This window comes from Anabas testudineus, chromosome 12 (genome assembly GCF_900324465.2).
Source record: "Anabas testudineus chromosome 12, fAnaTes1.2, whole genome shotgun sequence".
NCBI lineage: Eukaryota > Metazoa > Chordata > Actinopteri > Anabantiformes > Anabantidae > Anabas > Anabas testudineus.
The window spans coordinates 13,498,709-13,517,055 of NC_046621.1; the positions used below are offsets into that span (position 1 = coordinate 13,498,709).

Here is an 18,347-nt window from a genome sequence, read left to right on the forward strand (position 1 = left end):
TAATGAAGGTTTGACTCCAGTGTGTAAACAGCAAGTTGAAAAGGTATCCTAGAAAACCAAGTTTAAAACCCTGTACCAGATTGAGGGAGAAAGGTCCCTCATTACAAAGGAATAGTCTGTCACCGATTTTCACAGCAACAGCCTTGAAAGATGAATTATAAGAAGAGAAACAACTCACTTTAAGATACATCTATTGTGTGCAAATGACCTCAAGGTGTCTAGGACTCCTCTTTTGGTCTAAAGGATCCAGAGTAAGGAAATGAGTAACACTTCCAGGACAAAACAGTCAATAAGTGAGTGCAGCGTTTTCTCACTTTGATGTGTCCATTTTCTCATCCTCAGCCTCCTTCTCTTCCTCCTGTACTTCTAAGAACATACCGAAAAACAAAAATGACCATCACAATAATGAACCACAACAAATGTGACTTCATAGGTGCTAAAATATGGTAGTGTGAGATGAGAATGGAAGAAATGAATAGATACCTTTAACCTCCTCACCTTTCTTCTCCTTTTCTTCTCCCTCTTTTTCTCCTTCTGCTTCGGGTCGCTTGGCCTTCTTGAAGCTTGTTGTGTTTCTGCGGCCTCCTTCACCTTCATCCTCTGAGTCAGAGAACTCCTCCTCACGCACTATTCTCTTGTCATGCGTGCGGACTGCACATAATCACAAGTCAGGGTCACATTTAAACATGTTATGTGCCTATTTGGAGGGTTCCCTGCAAGAGACCTCAGCTATGCATGCGGTTCTTACTTGAGATCCGTTTGTCGGGTTCCTCCTCATCTTCATCGCCACTGTCCTCCTGTACAGTGTCCCCTGCAATGTCCTGCATCTGAACTCCCGGGGCGTGAGGCAACATACGCAAGTTTTCAAACAAATGCTGTCTATGGGACAGACAGCTGGTTTAAGATACTGACACTTACAGAGACACATTAAAAACAACTCAGGTGATGCTGTGCAAAATGCACATAATACAACCTGACACTTCTTAACACATTTGGATTCTCATAGACTCACCTGATTTTTTCCAGGTAGTCATTAGTGTTCTGATTGGTCATGTTAGAAGGGTTGATGTGCAGCTTGAAGTCTGGCCCAAAGTACTCAAAGTAGTCGTTGTATGGGAGCTCTGTAGGGTTGAGAGGACATTTACAAGATCAATACATTTTTATTATTGTTCTTTTAAAAGGTTCTATTACAAATATTTCAAACCAAGCTCTATTCTTTATCTGGTATGAAATTAAATGCATGGTTTGTATCCAGCAAATTCAAATTTAGTGTATTTGCAGTGTATATACTTTAGCAGGCATGTACAAATGAGTGTATGTTGTATATTATTGGTATATTATTACCACCATTTAAGTGATTATCAGTTCTGCATAGAACGTCATACATAATGAAAAATGATATTACAAAGATATGTCTTAAAATAACTGCTGTTGTGTTACAATGTTTTACTACCAAATATCTGAAAATGATTTTAGAAAATTGAAAGATTTAAGTGGACGTTAGCTGTCATCATTCTTATTAACTGACAAATTAATTATTTTGTCTCTAATATGTTTACAGTATCATATATGGTGCATTTGTTATACACTACATTAAGACAAGACAATATCAGTACAATATATAATAATATAATTATCAGCTTCGAAAAATCTGATTTCAAATGAAAACCACTTACCATTAGGGATAGAGCAGTCAAGGGCTACAGCTGTTTCGTATGTCCAGCAGCGTGCCACGTTACGGATGGTGTAGCCTCCTCCACCTAGCATTAACAGTGGCAGGTTGAAGCTCTTTATGTACTCCACACACTTGGCATGGCCTAAGCACAGAGTTACTTGTGGTGAGAAAAGTGTTTTTTTAGGTAAACGTACAGACCTGTAACATCATGAGAACAAAAACGTTTCAGTTTACTTACCTTTAATAGTGAGGTTAAAGCAGCCGAGCCTATCTCCTGACAAAGAATCAGCACCGCACTGCAGAACCACTGCACTGGGTTGGTACATCTCCATCACCTTTGCCATGACCTACACAAACGAAAATCTATTCTCAAATGTTTCTGCCCACAGGGACGTTTTCAACTCCAAATGACAAACATTATTTTCTCACAGGTTTGAATACGGCTTCATAAGACTCGTCATCAATCCCATCCCTCAGTGGATAATTCACCGCATAATATTTGCCCTTCCCAGCGCCAATGTCCTGTGGAGAACAAGATAAAAGTTAAGTCACTCTATTCTGAGAGTTTGATGTGAATCTAATGTCAATGCTTACCCTCAGGTCACCTGTGCCAGGGAAGTACTCTCCATACTTGTGGAAAGACACTGTCATAACACGCTCTGTGGTGTAGAAGGCCTCTTCCACACCATCTCCATGATGGATGTCAATATCTATGTACAAGACTCTCTGATTGTATCTAGAAAGAAGGAAAAGATCTTTTCCTACAACTTTTGAAAAGAGTGGTCTGTGAAAATGCACAAAAATCACATGCCTGGTTGGGAAAAAAATAGACCCCAAACCCATCAGCAATGTTTATGTAGAGCAGCATCCAATCAATCAATACTAATTTTAGTGTCAGGGTGTTTTTTGTACTCACTTTAGTAACTCAAGAATAGCCAGAACAATGTCGTTAACATAGCAAAACCCAGAGGCCTCTGACTTCTTGGCATGATGCAGGCCCCCAGCCCAGTTGATAGCTATGTCAGTCTGCTGTTTGTTCAACTTTACAGCACCAGCTGGAGCAGATAATTAACTGTTTATAGGGAACTTATCACATTGATGTGGCAGTGACATCACGGTTACTGTCCAAAACATGATGTTTGTCTGAGCAGTAACTTCAAGGAAAATAACTCACCAACAGAGCCCCCTGCTGAAAGTTGGCAGAACTCAAATAAACCATCGAAGACCGGACAGTCCTCGCCCACGTTAACTGCAAAACCACAGTGGAGACTTAGCCACAGGATTGCGCTCATGTCAAAGTTGACAAACCTACACAGCTGACCTCTCGGACCAAACTCACATCTCTGCATTTGCTTGCTGTACTCTGACATGTTGTCTGGTCGGATTGCATGCAGGAACTTGATGTATTCATCGCTGTGATACTTGGTCATCTCCTCTGCGCTGGCTTTGTGCGGACGCTGAAACGCAGAGGACAGATGAGCTTCTGACACACACGAAAAGCTAGAGGGCTTCCTGTAATCCAACAAGGAAGCTATGTCTTTAATTTAACATACATATATCTCCATCTTTCTGTAGAGGCCATAGTTGATCAACAGGTTGTGCGTCATGCGGATTCGGTGGGGCTTCATGGGATGACCTTGACCATAATAATAATTTCCAATATCACCTAAAATGAGAAGTAAAGTTATTTTATTTGATTACTAAAATTCAAACGTGAAGTAAACAGGGATCACTTCTTCAACTTGTTTGTCTGTGCTGATAATAGTGCTATAACATTCAGTGACACTGTAATTGAATATATGTTTGTTATGATCCAGCAACAGGACCCCTGTCAATCCTCAAATCAAAACACTGCAATCACACACACACACACACACACACACACACACACACACACACACACACACACACACACACACAGACTAATGTCCACTAAAACATGAACTATCTTACACTCGCATTTGAAGCTAGATGAACATTAGCTATTTTTTTAAATGTTAGCTTAGTGTTGCGGTCACAGTTAGTTAAGTAACTTAACGTTACTTATTTATCCACTGTTAGCTTACTAGCTACTAAGGTGGACTAACATGGTTTAGGTAAATAGTTAGAGACATGTGCACAGAGTAGCAGCAGGTTTAGATATTATGACATAAATGTAAAAACTGTAAAAGTAAAAAGTGAGGCTCAGCTAGCTAACGTCACCCCAGGTTAGCAGCAGATTACTGACACAGTCACCTCGGTTAAAGTGTCAGTGCGTCCAAAACCCCAACTACACACACATAACCACTCACCGTCATAGTAGTAGCAAACTTTTTTCTTGTATCCCTGGGAGGTAAACGCCATTGTGGTCAGTTTTTGTCCGACTTTGACTTTCACCACACACCGCAGCAGCGAGCGACTCGTCCAGTCACGGTGATGAGGCAGCAGCGGCTTTTTAACGGAGGGCGTTTCCTCTGTCCTCATGTTTACGACGTGACACCTACCTTCATCCTGCAAAAGTTCATGTCGTTTTGAGTCAGCTGCTGGCTCGATTCCCAAAAGCTGCAGATTGTTGCAACACATTCACTGATTGTGTAAGCAGCAAGCTTTATAACAACCAAAGTAGCCTACCTCAAGACAGGATCCTCTTAATATACTGTGACACCAAACACGTGTGTATGTGTAAAGCTTTTTTACTGGAAATCAAACAAGTTGAAAACATTTATTCAAAATGCAGAGGTAAAACACAGCTGAAGCCAATGGACAGTATTTACATCTTAATCACAAGCACCAGGAGAGCAGCTACTTATTCAGCTCCATCAGTCCCCACTTCATCCCAGAAGCACTTTGACCTCTCTCCTCTTCCTTTTTGTTGCCTCATCCAGCTGTCACAGTTCAAGGTCACGCTCCATGTGATTGTATCATATCTAAGTGGCCACATCAGAATAAGGTTGATGCAGAAAAGGGCTCTTACTGCAGTTTGTGCCCTATTGATATAAAGGGGAGTATTCTTCGGCGAACAAAATAAAACCCAGCATCCATGTGAAAAAGCTGTGCCTTTAGTTTGAGTAAACTTGTTGCATATCTGTATATGTTTCGGCCCTATCAGGGCTATTCCTGATACTGCCTCTCTGTGGCAGTGGAGAAATCCTCCAGTACGCTCCTCAGGTACTCAAAGGTGGGCCTGTCATCTGCGCTTTCCCTCCAGCACATTGACATGACGTTGTATAGCCCATCAGGACAGTTTTCCGGCTTTGGCATCCTATAGCCCCGCTCCAGGTTCTGAATTACCTCCGGGTTGGACATGCCTGCATGACAAGTAAATTTAGCAGAGTGGGCAATGAATATGATGTTTTTCACAAATGATAAACTGTGCTGAATGTGAATTGTGGTCATGTTATTGAGCAGTTTTGAATAAAAATGAATATTTACCAGGGTAAGGGATGCGGCCATATGTCACTATTTCTGTTAGCAGGATCCCAAATGACCACACATCTGATTTTATGGTGAAGATGCCATAATTGATAGCCTCGGGGGCTGTCCATTTAATGGGGAATTTTGCACCTGTGAACAAAGGTGGAAACTTTTATTTCTTAAAAAAACACTTGAACACAAGGTGGCGCTGATACACAGATCGATGATTAACAGATAAAGCTGGATCTGTCTCTGCACTTCATAAAATACAAGAAAGAGAAACACATAAAACAAATGTATAAAGACACATTTAAACCAATAAGATATATAGGCCTAAGATTATTTCAACGACTCAAAAGGAAACATGGTGGATCCTAAATCTCTACAAGGATTTCTTACCTTCTCTAGCTGTGTATTCGTTGTCCTCAATGAGTCTTGCAAGTCCAAAGTCAGCAATCTTACAGATGAGTTCATTAGATACTAGGATGTTGGCAGCTCGCAGGTCTCGATGAATGTAATTTCTCTGCTCAATAAAGGCCATGCCATCAGCCACCTGCAGGGGACAGCACTTCATCAGACAAGCCTTGTGTGTGTGTGTGTGTGTGTGTGTGTGTGTGTGTGTGTGTGTGTGTGTGTGTGTGTGTGTGTGTGTGTGTGTGTGTGTGTGTGTGTTCAAGCATAACATACATGACTGTGAGTGGGCTGTGTGTGTTTTAGCACTATGTAAGATCCAAAACCAGGGAGTTTACCACTTCCCCAGGTCAGTGCCTTATAACCTTTTACCAGGTACTCCTCCCACATACTCCACCCCAGGGCACAGCTGTGCTTGCTAAAACGTATCACTGTTTCCTGATTCTTAAACCTGCCATCCTGCCTTTACCTCACTGCATGCAGGCTGAATAATCCTGTAAATGACTTTCTGATTCAATCACATTCTACATGAGTCATTTCCATGCAGGCTGACCTCAGAGGTTAATTGATACTACACCTAATGTATGAGGAAATTAGTGTGAGAGATATTTAAGCTGAAAAATGCTGATCATTTCCGCAGAATTCCCCACCCACAGTCAATGATGCATACTGCAGTCACAAGAATTTCTCACATATGTGCGCAATGTGTGATGAATGTGACATTTTTTAGTTTGTTTCATAAACGTCTGACATCTTCCCACTCTAGCAGCTTTTTACTCTACGGTACAGTCCATTCATTTGATAGTGTATATACATGTAAATGTATATACACTACATGTATATACACTACCGGTCTAAAGTGAGGACTTAAAACAATCTTTTGAACGGTAATGTGTACAATTTCGAGGAGAAGGTAAAAGGGTGTGAACAGAGTTTCCAATTATGCAGCAAAATAAAGGTTGTTAATCACTTTGTCCATCACAGGATGATTAGAGTTTATTGCTTTTTTTGTTTTTTCCCCAAACTCTATCAGTGCATGATGACTGGCTTGAAAGCGTAAAATATGTTCACTACAAAGCTCTGTATAAACGTTACTTCTCAGCACCGAACTCCAAGGTGGCGGAGAAGTTGCCTACTCCGAATAAAGACTCTTTGGTCTTCTTAGACTGCCTTCAGTCTGCCTTCCTGTGGTTGTGTTTTCCATTCCCACACCCACAATACACCTATGTTCAAGACGTAGATGTGGGCATGCTTTAAGATTCTTAATGAATAAGTCTGTGCGGTAAAAGCTAAAGAAAGAGTTTCGCTTTTTTTTTTTTTTTTGTGAAATACGCCTGCTGGCTTTGTTGCTGAGAGTTAGATGAAAAGATTGATACCACTTTCATATCGGTGATCTAAAAAGTAGGCAGGATCAAACATGAACTTAGCTTAGCATCAACAAACATTGGGGAGAAAGTAGCCTAACTCTAGAAAATATAATATATCTGTTCAAACATTAGAACATAATATGATTTTATGATGTTTAGGTAGGACCGGCTGTGACTTTCTGGAGACCAAGGACTCCAACTGATTTAAAAGCCCATGTTTCCAGTTTTTGTGCTAATCAGCTGCTGTTCGTCGCTTAATTTTTTGCTTACAGATAATTCATAATCTAAAGTGTTTAGGTGGCACATTTATAACATTAACTTTCACAGGGATGAAACCACACAATGTTTATTGCTGTGGCAGTGGTGTGAAAGATCTGTATGTTGATAAAAAAAAAAAACAGCTCACTCCGAGAAATTGAGTGGAAAATCGGCTTCAGTCCTTCAGTTTCAAGTTTTGTTGCCTGCCACGCGTTGATTTTGACAGATTTAAGAGCGACCTTTGCAAATCCAATAAAAACAATGTAGCATGATAAAATAAAGGGAATTTGAGTTTGCCAGCTATTAGGCCTGTTTGGTCAGTACACAGTTTTATTTGTGCCAGAGTATCTAGGCTAGACGCAAATCATAAAACACGCACACACACACACCCAACTCTGTTGTTATTAAAAGATTAGTGCTGAATGTAAGTCTCATTACAACGGTGGCCAGTTTCCTGTCTGTAGGGATCATGCAGAGAGAATAAAAAATGAAAGGGAATCTGGTATGTGGTGGGAAAGAAGTGTAGAAGTAAGAAGGCCAATACACTGATGAATAAATAGAGATGTCTTGCCTGAGACGCCATGTCTATCAGAGTTCCTGTGGGCAAATTGCTTCCCTCTGTCGTTTTTAGGTAATCCACAAGGCTACCTGTAAGAAATCACAGTAACATTATATCATAAAACACTGGTTCATCTTGGTACTACTAAACAAAATATTGGTATTTCATTTCCACAAATAACATAGGTTGCTACCAACAGTATATGCTAAATATTACAGATGCACGAAAAGGTAAAATGATTTAGAGAATTCCCCACAGAGATACAGCACAGTAAATAGATGAAGCAGGACCAGAATAGCAGTTCATATCGAGGAACATAACACAGTGAGGAAGTACAAGAAGCATCAGTCAAAGTGATGCATGGTTTCTGACAGTAAGCTTTTTTTGTTGAGCAGGATTAGCACAGAACAATAACTCAGCACAGCGGCCAACCAAGTCTAACCAAAGGAAATAAGAGAAATGACTGTGCCAGGAAAGAGGAGGCATTTGCTCCTCTGCTTAAGTCCGGAAGACTGCTTTTAAAGGCCGAGGAACGCTCTTTGTCAAGGTCACAAAGGGAAGCTGGGCCGACACGCCTGTTATTTTCCATCTTTGTTGTCTTTGGTAATAAAAAAAGAAGGGATAAAGTGAAAGGACGGAGACTCCAAGCCATCCCTTTTCTAGACAACAGAGGCGACAATTGTGTCCCGTCCATACGTGGATCCCAGACAAAGCAATAGCCTCATGTAGAATCACAGCTGGTGGTTTACAGGTCACTCATACAAAAGCCACGCAAAGGCTCTCAATTCACTTGAGCTGTAAGGCAGTTATTGTGCTTGTGACATCTCTGTATGCATTTTATTATTGTTCCTCCCAGTGAACAGCAAACGTTTGAGGTTTGAAACAGATACTCGATCACTTTCACATGACGCATTTTGGCAAAAATAAACCTTCACTGCTTGAGCTGTAGAAAGCAGTTTGCTGCTGAGTTATGGATAAAGGCAGGGGAAAAGAGGAAGGCCCCGTGGCAAGATGCTAAACAACCACTGTCGAAGCTTGTTTACTGCTGCTACCTTAGAGCCCGTCAATATTTGCTCACATGTGTGCCTAATACAGTGTCTGGAAAGCAGCCAGGCCTCATCAGGGGTCTCCGTGAACAATAACATGGTGAATCACCCTCTTGTATTTTAACACTCTCTCTTGGCCAGGAGAGACTTCCCCTTGGTGTGTAAACACCAATAACCTGTCCGAAAAGAAGTGAAAGTTCATGTTTGCTTTGAAACGCTGAAGTGCAATGAGCGGTGAATACAGGAGGACCATGAGGAGAAACTGGAAATAGCCTATCAGGAGCTAGACCACTTCAGCAGAGCTGCATGCTTCGAGAGGCAGCGCACGTGAGCTCACGCTATTCCCTTATTTAGGTGTGCTCACACAGCTGCATTCATGTGCAGTCACCGGTGATGATTGTACTGCGTAGTTCCATCAGTGCGTATCTCATATCATATGCTGCATCAAAAACAAACAAATAACAATGCTAAAGTGATCGCACGATGGAAAGACATTCAGGTAATTCAACAGAGTTAGTGAGGTGAAGAAGACGTGAGAACACTGCGACTCGTGAAAAGGGTGAAAGGCATGGGACAACTAAATCCTTTGTTGAAACATGAGCTCTTACTCAGGGTCTGAGAACAGATTAACATGTTTGATCCTGAACGTCTATAACACACTTACTGACTATAACTCATACTTTGTTTGTCTTTGCTCCAGGCACAGACACCCTGCACTTGGTGTTCTGTGTAATGGGGCACAAATGAAGGTGATGTTGATTTGAGGCATGCTTAGACATATTTTCATTGACTAAACTGAACTGAACGCATTTTCCTTTTAATCCTCAAATGAGCACTCTTTTTGTGGCGATAACCAGGCTCTAGGTTTTCCATCTTTCTTGGTGCATTCAGTGATATCTGATCTTGATTGTTGGCGTTGTTAGTAAATGCCTCTGGATGTGACACATACTGTATTTCAACCTACCATTTTCCATATACTCTGTGACAATGTAGATTGGTTCCTGTGTAACCACAGCGAAGAGGCGGACAAGGCGAGCATGTTGCAAGTTCTTCATCATGTTGGCCTCTGCCAGGAAGGCTTCCACAGACATTGTGCCCATCTTTAGATTCTTGATTGCCACCTTCCTATCATTATTGTAGACACCTGTAAACACATAGTTAAATGTCAGTGGGCCTTTGAAAAGTACTGAGTAAAACTAAATTACGTGTACAGCCATGTCAGCAACTTGTGACAATGCTAACGCGCTGTTTTTCAGTAGGTGCATGTTCTCTGAGTTTAGCATGTTAGGATGGTAACAAGTACAACTGAAGCCAGAAGGACTAGTTTTGTGGGTAGTTAGTCACAGATTAAAGTATTGTACATATAAACTGGTATTGGGGTGGGGTGCATTTTCTGTGCTAATCCAATTGAGACCTGTCCCATGTAACATGAGAATTGTACAGGAAAAAGTCATCTTAAGTAATCTGGGGGACTATCTTCTACAAATTAAAAGGTAGTACATCCACTGGTTGCTATATATTCGATTATAACAAAAAATCTCAACCTCATGATGGTTTTACAAGAAAAGTCAGAGATCACCAAATGAAAAATGAAAGTCTTTTTAAATGTTATGACAAACCATCTACTACAACATGCTAAACTATCAACTGTCTCACATGCAATCACTGTTATTTATCGTCAACTAAACCCACAGCCAACCAGTTTTAACTTTAGTAACATGGCAGACTTAGCATCTCACGTCATACAGTGTGAGGTGAAGTGTAGCCCAGTAAAAGAAATAAAAAATAGTCACGATTCAAAGCATTTATCCCTCTCTCTAGTCTACAGTGAAGAAGTATTTGCAAATATTTTCACATAAACTAACGCTGAAGCACTGTTCATAGCCGATTCAAAAGTCACTCGCATTATTCATGCATGGTATGTCGTTGAACCAATGTTATGATGAGGATAAAGAAACAAACTGTGTGCCCCAGACTACATGCAAGAAGATATTATAAATAGAAAGTGAATGTGAAATGCAAGCGAGCCCCACGGTTGGCAGTGTTTAGCTCTACTGCAGCGGTTTGTTTGGGATGTTGGATTGTGCTGGCGAAAGAGGATGGAAAAAGAAAGGGGGGATAGTCCATCTATTTGAATAAAAAGGGGGTTGCGGCACAGATTATTTCAACTGATACCCTAATGTGATCACAGCATTTTACCTTCCTGTTCCATTTAATACTCCGCTTTGGATAAAAGCATCTGCCAAATGACTTAATGTAAATGTACAACACTTTATTTATTGTCTCTGTCACTTACCCATCCAGACTTCTCCAAACTGTCCAGCTCCAAGCCTTCTCTCCAGCTTCAGTGACTCACGGGGAATCTCCCACTCATCCTGCCACCAGGGCTTTTGTGGTATCTTTGACTGACACGGTTTTATCAACTTCGTGCACAATCCGTCTGCATCACCTGGATGACACCGTGGGTGAGACAAATTAGAAAACAACAAGAAAAGCAACTCGCAATCTTCATTAATGCTTCAAGTAAGCGTACGTACGTGAATGGTGCTCGACAAGCTCCTTCAGTGAGTTGAAGGATATCTTGGCATTGATGTAGAAGCCACCGTTGTCCATGTTGCGAATCCTGTAGTGCTTGACGCCCTCACCAGAGTTGTGGTCCAAGTCTCTGACTGATAAGGAGTATGAGCCTGAAACAAATTGAAAGCAAATCTACTGTGAAGGAGCAGAATTCAGGTCCTACCCTCAGACCACAGTGTCATCACCACCCTCTTCAAAGTTAATAATACTGATAGCACAACTTCGAAACTTACGTCATTTTGTCACATTATTATTCTTTATCTTACTTTTTGAAAGACTACCATTTTGTCTACCACGCTAGTGTGTTTCCATTAACTAAATTATACCTACAGAGTTTAGAGTGTGAATTCTGATACTAGCAGACAAATGCCTACAACCCAGCCATATTTGCTCTGTGAGGCTTTGTGTAGGCACAGTGATGTTTTGAGTTCACTGCTAAAATCCATTAGAGAACAATGTCATAATAAGACAGAGAGATGCAGAAGATGTCAGTCATGTTGTAGCATCTTTAAACAAATGTAATAGTGAAAGGACAAAGTAACATGTAGAAGACATGAGAAACATTCTTGTGAAATAGAAACTTGGACTTTGAGTAGACAGAATATGAGTCAGTGCTATGATGACAAAAAAGACCACTTCACCTGGGGTTGTCTCACTCTCTCGAATCAGGAAGGAGCCCTGTGTATTCCCAGAATTGAGGAGGAGCCTCATGGCTTCATTTCTAGAAATGTTCTTGAAGAACCACCTGCAGCACAAGCACACAGTAAGCGTCACTCATTGAGCTAACCACTTCCTTTCCCTGAGGGACACAGTATGCACTTCATGAGATGAGATTGTGTAGAAGCAGAGTGACTTAGTGTTGGGAGCAGTGTCATTCTGTTTCCTGTATGACGTACGGTTCAGTCTCCATTGTGGACATGGCAACAAAGTTGTATGGGATGTAGCCCTGTTGGCCTGTGGTGAGAGACTCCGCAAAATACCACTCTGGATCTTCCCTGCATGTCAAAAGAGACAATGATGAAAACACAAGTGAGATTACATATCTGTGATGCCTCATAGCAGTCTAGACTTCCTGGCATTAGTGGGAACACAATCGGAAACCAGATTCTATTTAGTCCCCATTGGCAAATAGGTTCTTTCTGGCACACAAGTTAAAATCTATATTAATTACTACATTTTTGTGCCGTTGCAGAACCCATTTCCAGCCAAGATATTATTGTGTAGCTCCATATTATATTTATTTATTAATTTAAATGTTCTGTTGTATTTCTTTGTTAAAATGTGTATCATCCTACATTATATTGGTTAGAACGCTAAATATGCATATCACATGCATTTTTCCAACAGCTTGTTATTCAAGGTTTTAATGGCTGAATAAGTATGCTGGTTTAGAAGCCTGACATTTACCTTTATCCCCTGCTGTTACAGGCGTATGGGTTTCCTCTTTGGAACCCACAAGTTAATCACATGGCCAAACCTTTTTCTACATTTTTGCATTTATTCAGAGGTTGAGAACAAAGAGAGAACGGAAATGAAAAAAATGAAGTGCAAATGTTGCAAATACACAACATGTGCATTAGACTAGGCCATTATAAAAACACAGGTTTATCTTTAGATATGTAAATGATGGTTAACAGGGCTGGAAGTGATGCTTGTGGGTTACATTGATGCATTCATATTGATACACACTTCTGTAACACTGTAAGTGCTATAGGGATGTGCTGAAATGTTATAATTCTGTTTTACCAGACGTCACTATTTGCTCAACAGCAACTTACTGGTTGAGGATCCTGAGTTTGTCTCCTTTGTCAAAGCCCAGGTCACCTTCACGGTCGGGTTCAAAGCTGTATATGGCCACAGCAACATTGTCTTGAGGGAGAAATATTGTACATTTTAGTTAAATAACACATAAATACAATTTATTTATTGTAATAACAAATGTGATTGTTGAATATGGGTTTGTGTTTTCTACTGGGTTGAAAGAGTTGTTTTTGACAAATGGCTGCTGCTAATGTATCAATGGTGATGGTGAGAAAACTGGACAATAATATTTACTTTACTTCAAGACAGAAATATAAAACTGCAAATACAGGAAATCGAGGTGGGTAGCTGCAGTGTTGTGAAGCCCACAAACAAAACATCACTAAAAGCATAATTAAAATGAAACAAGGCTAAAATAAGCTATTTCAATTTAAATAATAATGTCTAATGTAGGTAAGTGGTTGTTGCAAACAAAAACTAGCCAGCGCTGTTGTCCAAACAGCAAAACAGTAAGTGTCTCCTGGATCAAACTCCACTCATGGAATAACTGGAATAACTTGCAATGGTGCAATGCAAAACAAAACAGCTTTTTATACATACATTTAATTGGGACCTAAAGAAAAATTAACTACATTTAATAATTAAAATGTTAATAAATATATGACCTGTAAAATGTACTTTAACTTTCTTCACTTTATACATACGTTGCATTATATGTCTTACTTTATTTATACAATATAGTTTCTGCATATTACAAATTCTACGTTTAGATTTTTCCCTTTGTAAAAAAACGATGTACGATGTTAGGCTATATTAAAAAAATGATTAGTGACCATAGATATATTCTTCTCTGTATTACCTGCTAAAGGCGATGTAGGAGGTGAATGCTGTGATGGGTATGGAATCAGCTGGTCTGTGTACTGTCGAAAGGAAAACAAGATTAGACTTCAGCTCGCTGCAAACATTCTGCCACATACAGGTGGTTTCCTCCTCTATTTCTAATCTCATGGGACATCTAATCACACAGTGGCAACAAACTGTACTAAGGAAAAAGTTACATTCCCATTTAAATACATAGACAAAAGAAATGTTCCCTTGTAGATGTGTGAGCTATAAAACTAAAACATACAATAGCAGATTGTGCTTTATAATTTTCTGTGGGAAAAGTTTACTCAACATGAAATGAACTGTGTTAGCCCATGTAATGTTACCAAATGAGAAGTGCACTTAAAATCTGTACTGTACGTCCTCTGAGTGGTCATTCCCATTCAACCACACAAATCATAACCCATTCATGCCAAAGTACACACCGACACCTACTCGTAGTAAGAATACTTACTTCTGTGTATGTGTATATATGTTCGGTACTTACTGGATTACATGACTGAGGAGGTATGGGACAGTTACAGTGTTCGCAGATTTCATCCAAGTTTTCAATCCAGTCGTTGTCTGAATAGTCCGAACTGCAGTTACATCCCATCTTTTCTGCAATTTAGAAATTCCAGTAATTTTTATGAAGACGCCGTATGAGCATAAAAACATGAATAACCTAATAATTGTTCATTTTAAAGGAAAACATCACGTGTATTTTTGTTACTTTTTGGTAAGCGTTTTGGACGGCGGTGCTGCAAAGTGTTTAGAAATAAATGTATCGTACACCAATGTAAGATAGTTTCAAAATAATGACCTTCAGTTTAAATTGTGCAAAACAAAACAACAAAATAAAAATAAAATTAAATAAAATCTTTTTTTAGTGATTTTATTTTAAATAGCCTCTTTTCTTGGTGAACTTTCAGTTTTATAGGTCGAAGACACCAACAGAACGCAGAACTGTTTTGTTTTCGAAAACTGCTTAAATGTATCTGAGGGCCTCGCCCCAAAATGGAGGCTCAGTGGTGGCTCGGGCTCTAAACTAAGATTTTATTTTAGACTGTGTTTAAACACCGTATGTAACAGGCACACAGCAACCAACAACCATATTGAGTCGCATGTATCACATCACAGAACTTTGACACCAATATTTAGGTGTCACCACCACTTTCAGCACAGCAAATCTCAACATGTTCTAATTCTAATTCAGACTTATAATAATAGTAGGCTCTATAATACTGTGCAAATACTAATCTTGTCTAATCCAGTGTCTGCACGTGCTCTGTGGACTTTACACTAGTGCATTGTACGAACTGGCTTTCTCAAGATCACTTGGCTCCCATTGGACTTCTCAAGCAGCAGGGTCAGTGGGCTAATCGCAGTAGCAATCTGTCCCAAAGTCTCAGAGCCGTGAGAAAAATCTGCCGAGGCCTTGACCTGGCAATAACAACTAACCACTATAGTGAGACCCCAAGGAAGGAGCCACAGAAGGATCAGCAGGGCCCGAAGAAGGTTTTTTTGAATTATTAGCACGCCTACGCCTACTGGCCCGTACTCATGGAGTCATGCAAACAAAGTCAGCGTTTTCCACTGAGGGGCTGCCCTCTTCCTATTATGATCTGCAGCTCAAAGCTTTTTAAAACAAATACTGTATGTTTTTTATGTTACTGTTTATGTGTATTTAAGTTGAGGGTGAATTAAGTCACAAAAAACATTTGGCCTAATTGACTGACATTGTCACTGAAGATTGTGAATTGACATAGGCTGTGTTTCAAATGGCATTTAGTTTACATCATAAAATATCATAAACGAAAGTAACGTCCCCTCATGAAAAACACGTTTTTTAATGTAAAAACTGCACCTTTATCACAGTTGTAGTGTGAATAACAATTCTAATGTGACATTTCGCATAAGATTTGGGACTGGACGTCCAATTGCCATAATTATTGTCTCACATGTAGACATGTCACAGGTATGAGTCTACAAGCACACAAATACCTTACGTTGATATTTTGTTTTGAGTTTTAAGCCAATTGAATGGATTAATAAGACGCAGCACGCACTCCATTTTAATGAGAAAGCACACCTCATGTGGTCTTCTTTCTAATAGAATGACGATCACACAACCAGTATGTAAATAAGTGTTGTTATGAGCCTGTATGTTGAATTACAGAATGCAAATGGAAACTAAATATAGATGTTATTAAAGTTTCCATTACATATGGTGGTGCACCTAATTCCTCATTGACATTGTTTTTCAAATTACAACATATTTAATGCAAACATCAAAAGATCCAAACACGACACCATTAAACGGTTTCTTGTAGCATATTCGCTGTAATACACATGATGTAAAAGGAAACAATCATGTTTGTATAATAGTACTTTGGTCACAGTCATTTCTTTCTCAACTGTAAACTTCTCTAACACGTAAAGAAGAAGTCTGGTACTCACCTCTTAAAATATGTCCCTCTGAATGTCCAACAATTTTACATTTGAAATTCCGCCATAGATATATTCTTTATGAAGTTTGTTTGTTTTTTCTTTAGTAGCCTTTTAGCGATAAGTGAGTTTTTCACCAGTGTAGCTTGGGTGTGAAGATGTCATCATCCGCTTCTTGTAATATAACTAACAATGCTAGACGTGCTGATGTGGTGTATCTACACACACACATACACACACGCAGTTTGAGGAGAGTGAACCAGAGAGTTTCCTGTCGTTGAAAGGTTGAGGGTTGCTTTGCAGGCTTCTAACAGGTGCTCGCCATGCAGCTGTGTGTGTGAGCAGAGGGGAACGTTATGGGCTTCTTGGGTAAAAGGGGGTCAGAAAAGCACCTTTCCCGAAACGTGAATGTTCCAATACAGTTGAGAAAGGAAGATATGGTAGGCTGTGAGACAGTGGCGAGGTTATATTTGTATGTCATGCGTGCTGCTTGTGTGTGTAACATCTGTGAATCAGTGACCTTTAAGGTGAAATTTAAAAAAGAGAAAACAAGTGTATCAATCAAATAAGAGGCAGGGGATTTAAAAATAGACCAACTTTAGTAACTAAGACTTAATGGTAGCATCAATTATTTCTTATTTTTTAATTTCTTGTATTTAATGCCACTCTTAAGACTATTTTGGCAATTCGGGACAACTGTGTAACCTGTGGCTTTAAGGCTTTAGTGTATTGTTGACTACAAAGTGCTTTTTTTTTTTTTGTCAAACAACCATGTGGTTCATGTCAGTAATTTGTGGCCAGCTATCCATTCAAAAATAGCTTGGTTTTCACAGGGTCGAGTCAAGTCAATAGCCAAAACATCTCACAGAGTGAAAAAAACCAACAAATGTAAATTGGTGGCTGACCAATATCACAAATCATTATTCTAACCAAAGCTGCTTGGCTGCATGGCTCACACCATGGTCACATTAAGCCCTCGGAGGAGAGACGAAATACCAAGACTGTCAGATTCTCTGTGAGACTGTGCTGTCGCTCTTTCTACCGCTCAGGCAACTATAGCTGTGGACCGCATCTCTTCTCTTGTGGTGAACGGCTGCTGCTACAGAGCATGCACTGGCAGGAAGTCAGTCCAAACTTTACAGGAAGCGCACAGACATATGTGCTCAGAAGACTGCCACAGGATAGATTAAGTCTCACTTGCGAAGAAACCACCTGAGTCGACTCTTTTTCCGTTAAAGTAAAGAGTGTAAATCTAGAAGGATGGGTGAAAAAGTTTCTCTTTTTGACAGTTAGTGGGTGAAACATGTTAAATTTTGTCTTTTATTGCGCTGATTTCAGCAAGACAACTACACAATAAGACACATATGCACATTATTAGTGTTTTATTCTTTTCTGAGTATAAAATCCAATCAGTCACGGTCATGTACATGATGATATGACACACTGGATCACTGGGCACATGGTGAGCAAAGCCTCATCATAGTAGGAGATCAGTTTTTAGCGGGCCTTTCTGAAGCTTTGAGGGTATCCCTATTTTCCTCTGCACCACAGTTGTCACTACTTCCAAATGTGGTTGGAAATCACATTCTGTTACGCAATCACATTGCGATACTATCAATATGCATAAAGTTTTCCAACCCTCCCACCTCCTGCTTCACCATGCAGGTGCCGGCCTCTTTCGTGTGTTTCGAGTTGCCGCTTGTGTTTGACGCTTATGCTTGTTCATATTTACTTTAACACAAGCCGCATTTTTAAGTTTGCTTGCTTTCAAAATAAACCGATGGGCGCTTTATTTGCATGTTGACATCAGCTTCTGGTCATATGATGACATGTGGTATGATATGGGGAAAAGGTCATGGGAAACTATCTGCAGGCCAGGTCTAAGAGCCACAAGAAGCACAAGTCTGTTGTGCTTAATTGTAAAAGCATTCACTAGAAGAATAAGGCCTCAAGTTATCATACCTCGACCCTGTGCAATTTCCATGTTA

At 39.9% G+C, this 18,347-nt stretch overlaps 2 protein-coding genes across 4 annotated transcripts; both read right to left on the reverse strand.

Moving 5' to 3' along the window:
• Positions 1-89: 89 nt before the first annotated feature.
• LOC113158329 (probable histone deacetylase 1-B) lies at positions 90-4,213 on the reverse strand. 3 transcript variants are annotated; one of them, XM_026354158.1, is made up of 13 exons: positions 3,967-4,209; positions 3,229-3,341; positions 3,015-3,132; positions 2,850-2,924; positions 2,592-2,730; positions 2,270-2,411; positions 2,105-2,197; positions 1,914-2,022; positions 1,677-1,817; positions 1,013-1,121; positions 749-879; positions 499-651; positions 90-366 (listed from the first exon to the last, which is right to left on the reverse strand). In XM_026354158.1, exons 1-13 carry the CDS (start codon positions 4,136-4,138, stop codon positions 311-313), a joined length of 1,551 nt encoding a protein of 516 aa, XP_026209943.1. In that variant the 5' UTR covers positions 4,139-4,209; the 3' UTR covers positions 90-310. The 3 variants fall into 3 exon arrangements, with proteins under 3 accessions (XP_026209943.1, XP_026209942.1, XP_026209944.1); XM_026354157.1 differs by having other exon boundaries at positions 484-651; XM_026354159.1 differs by lacking the exon at positions 90-366 and having other exon boundaries at positions 539-651; positions 749-875; positions 3,967-4,213.
• Positions 4,214-4,362: 149 nt separating this feature from the next.
• Positions 4,363-16,605, reverse strand: lck (LCK proto-oncogene, Src family tyrosine kinase). Its single transcript, XM_026354160.1, has 13 exons — positions 16,372-16,605; positions 14,420-14,532; positions 13,907-13,967; positions 13,065-13,155; positions 12,183-12,281; positions 11,928-12,031; positions 11,247-11,396; positions 11,006-11,158; positions 9,674-9,853; positions 7,676-7,752; positions 5,468-5,621; positions 5,087-5,218; positions 4,363-4,962 (listed from the first exon to the last, which is right to left on the reverse strand). The coding sequence occupies exons 2-13, from the start codon at positions 14,525-14,527 to the stop codon at positions 4,766-4,768; spliced, it is 1,506 nt and encodes a 501-aa protein (XP_026209945.1). The 5' UTR covers positions 14,528-14,532; positions 16,372-16,605; the 3' UTR covers positions 4,363-4,765.
• Between the last annotated feature and the right edge of the window lie 1,742 nt (positions 16,606-18,347).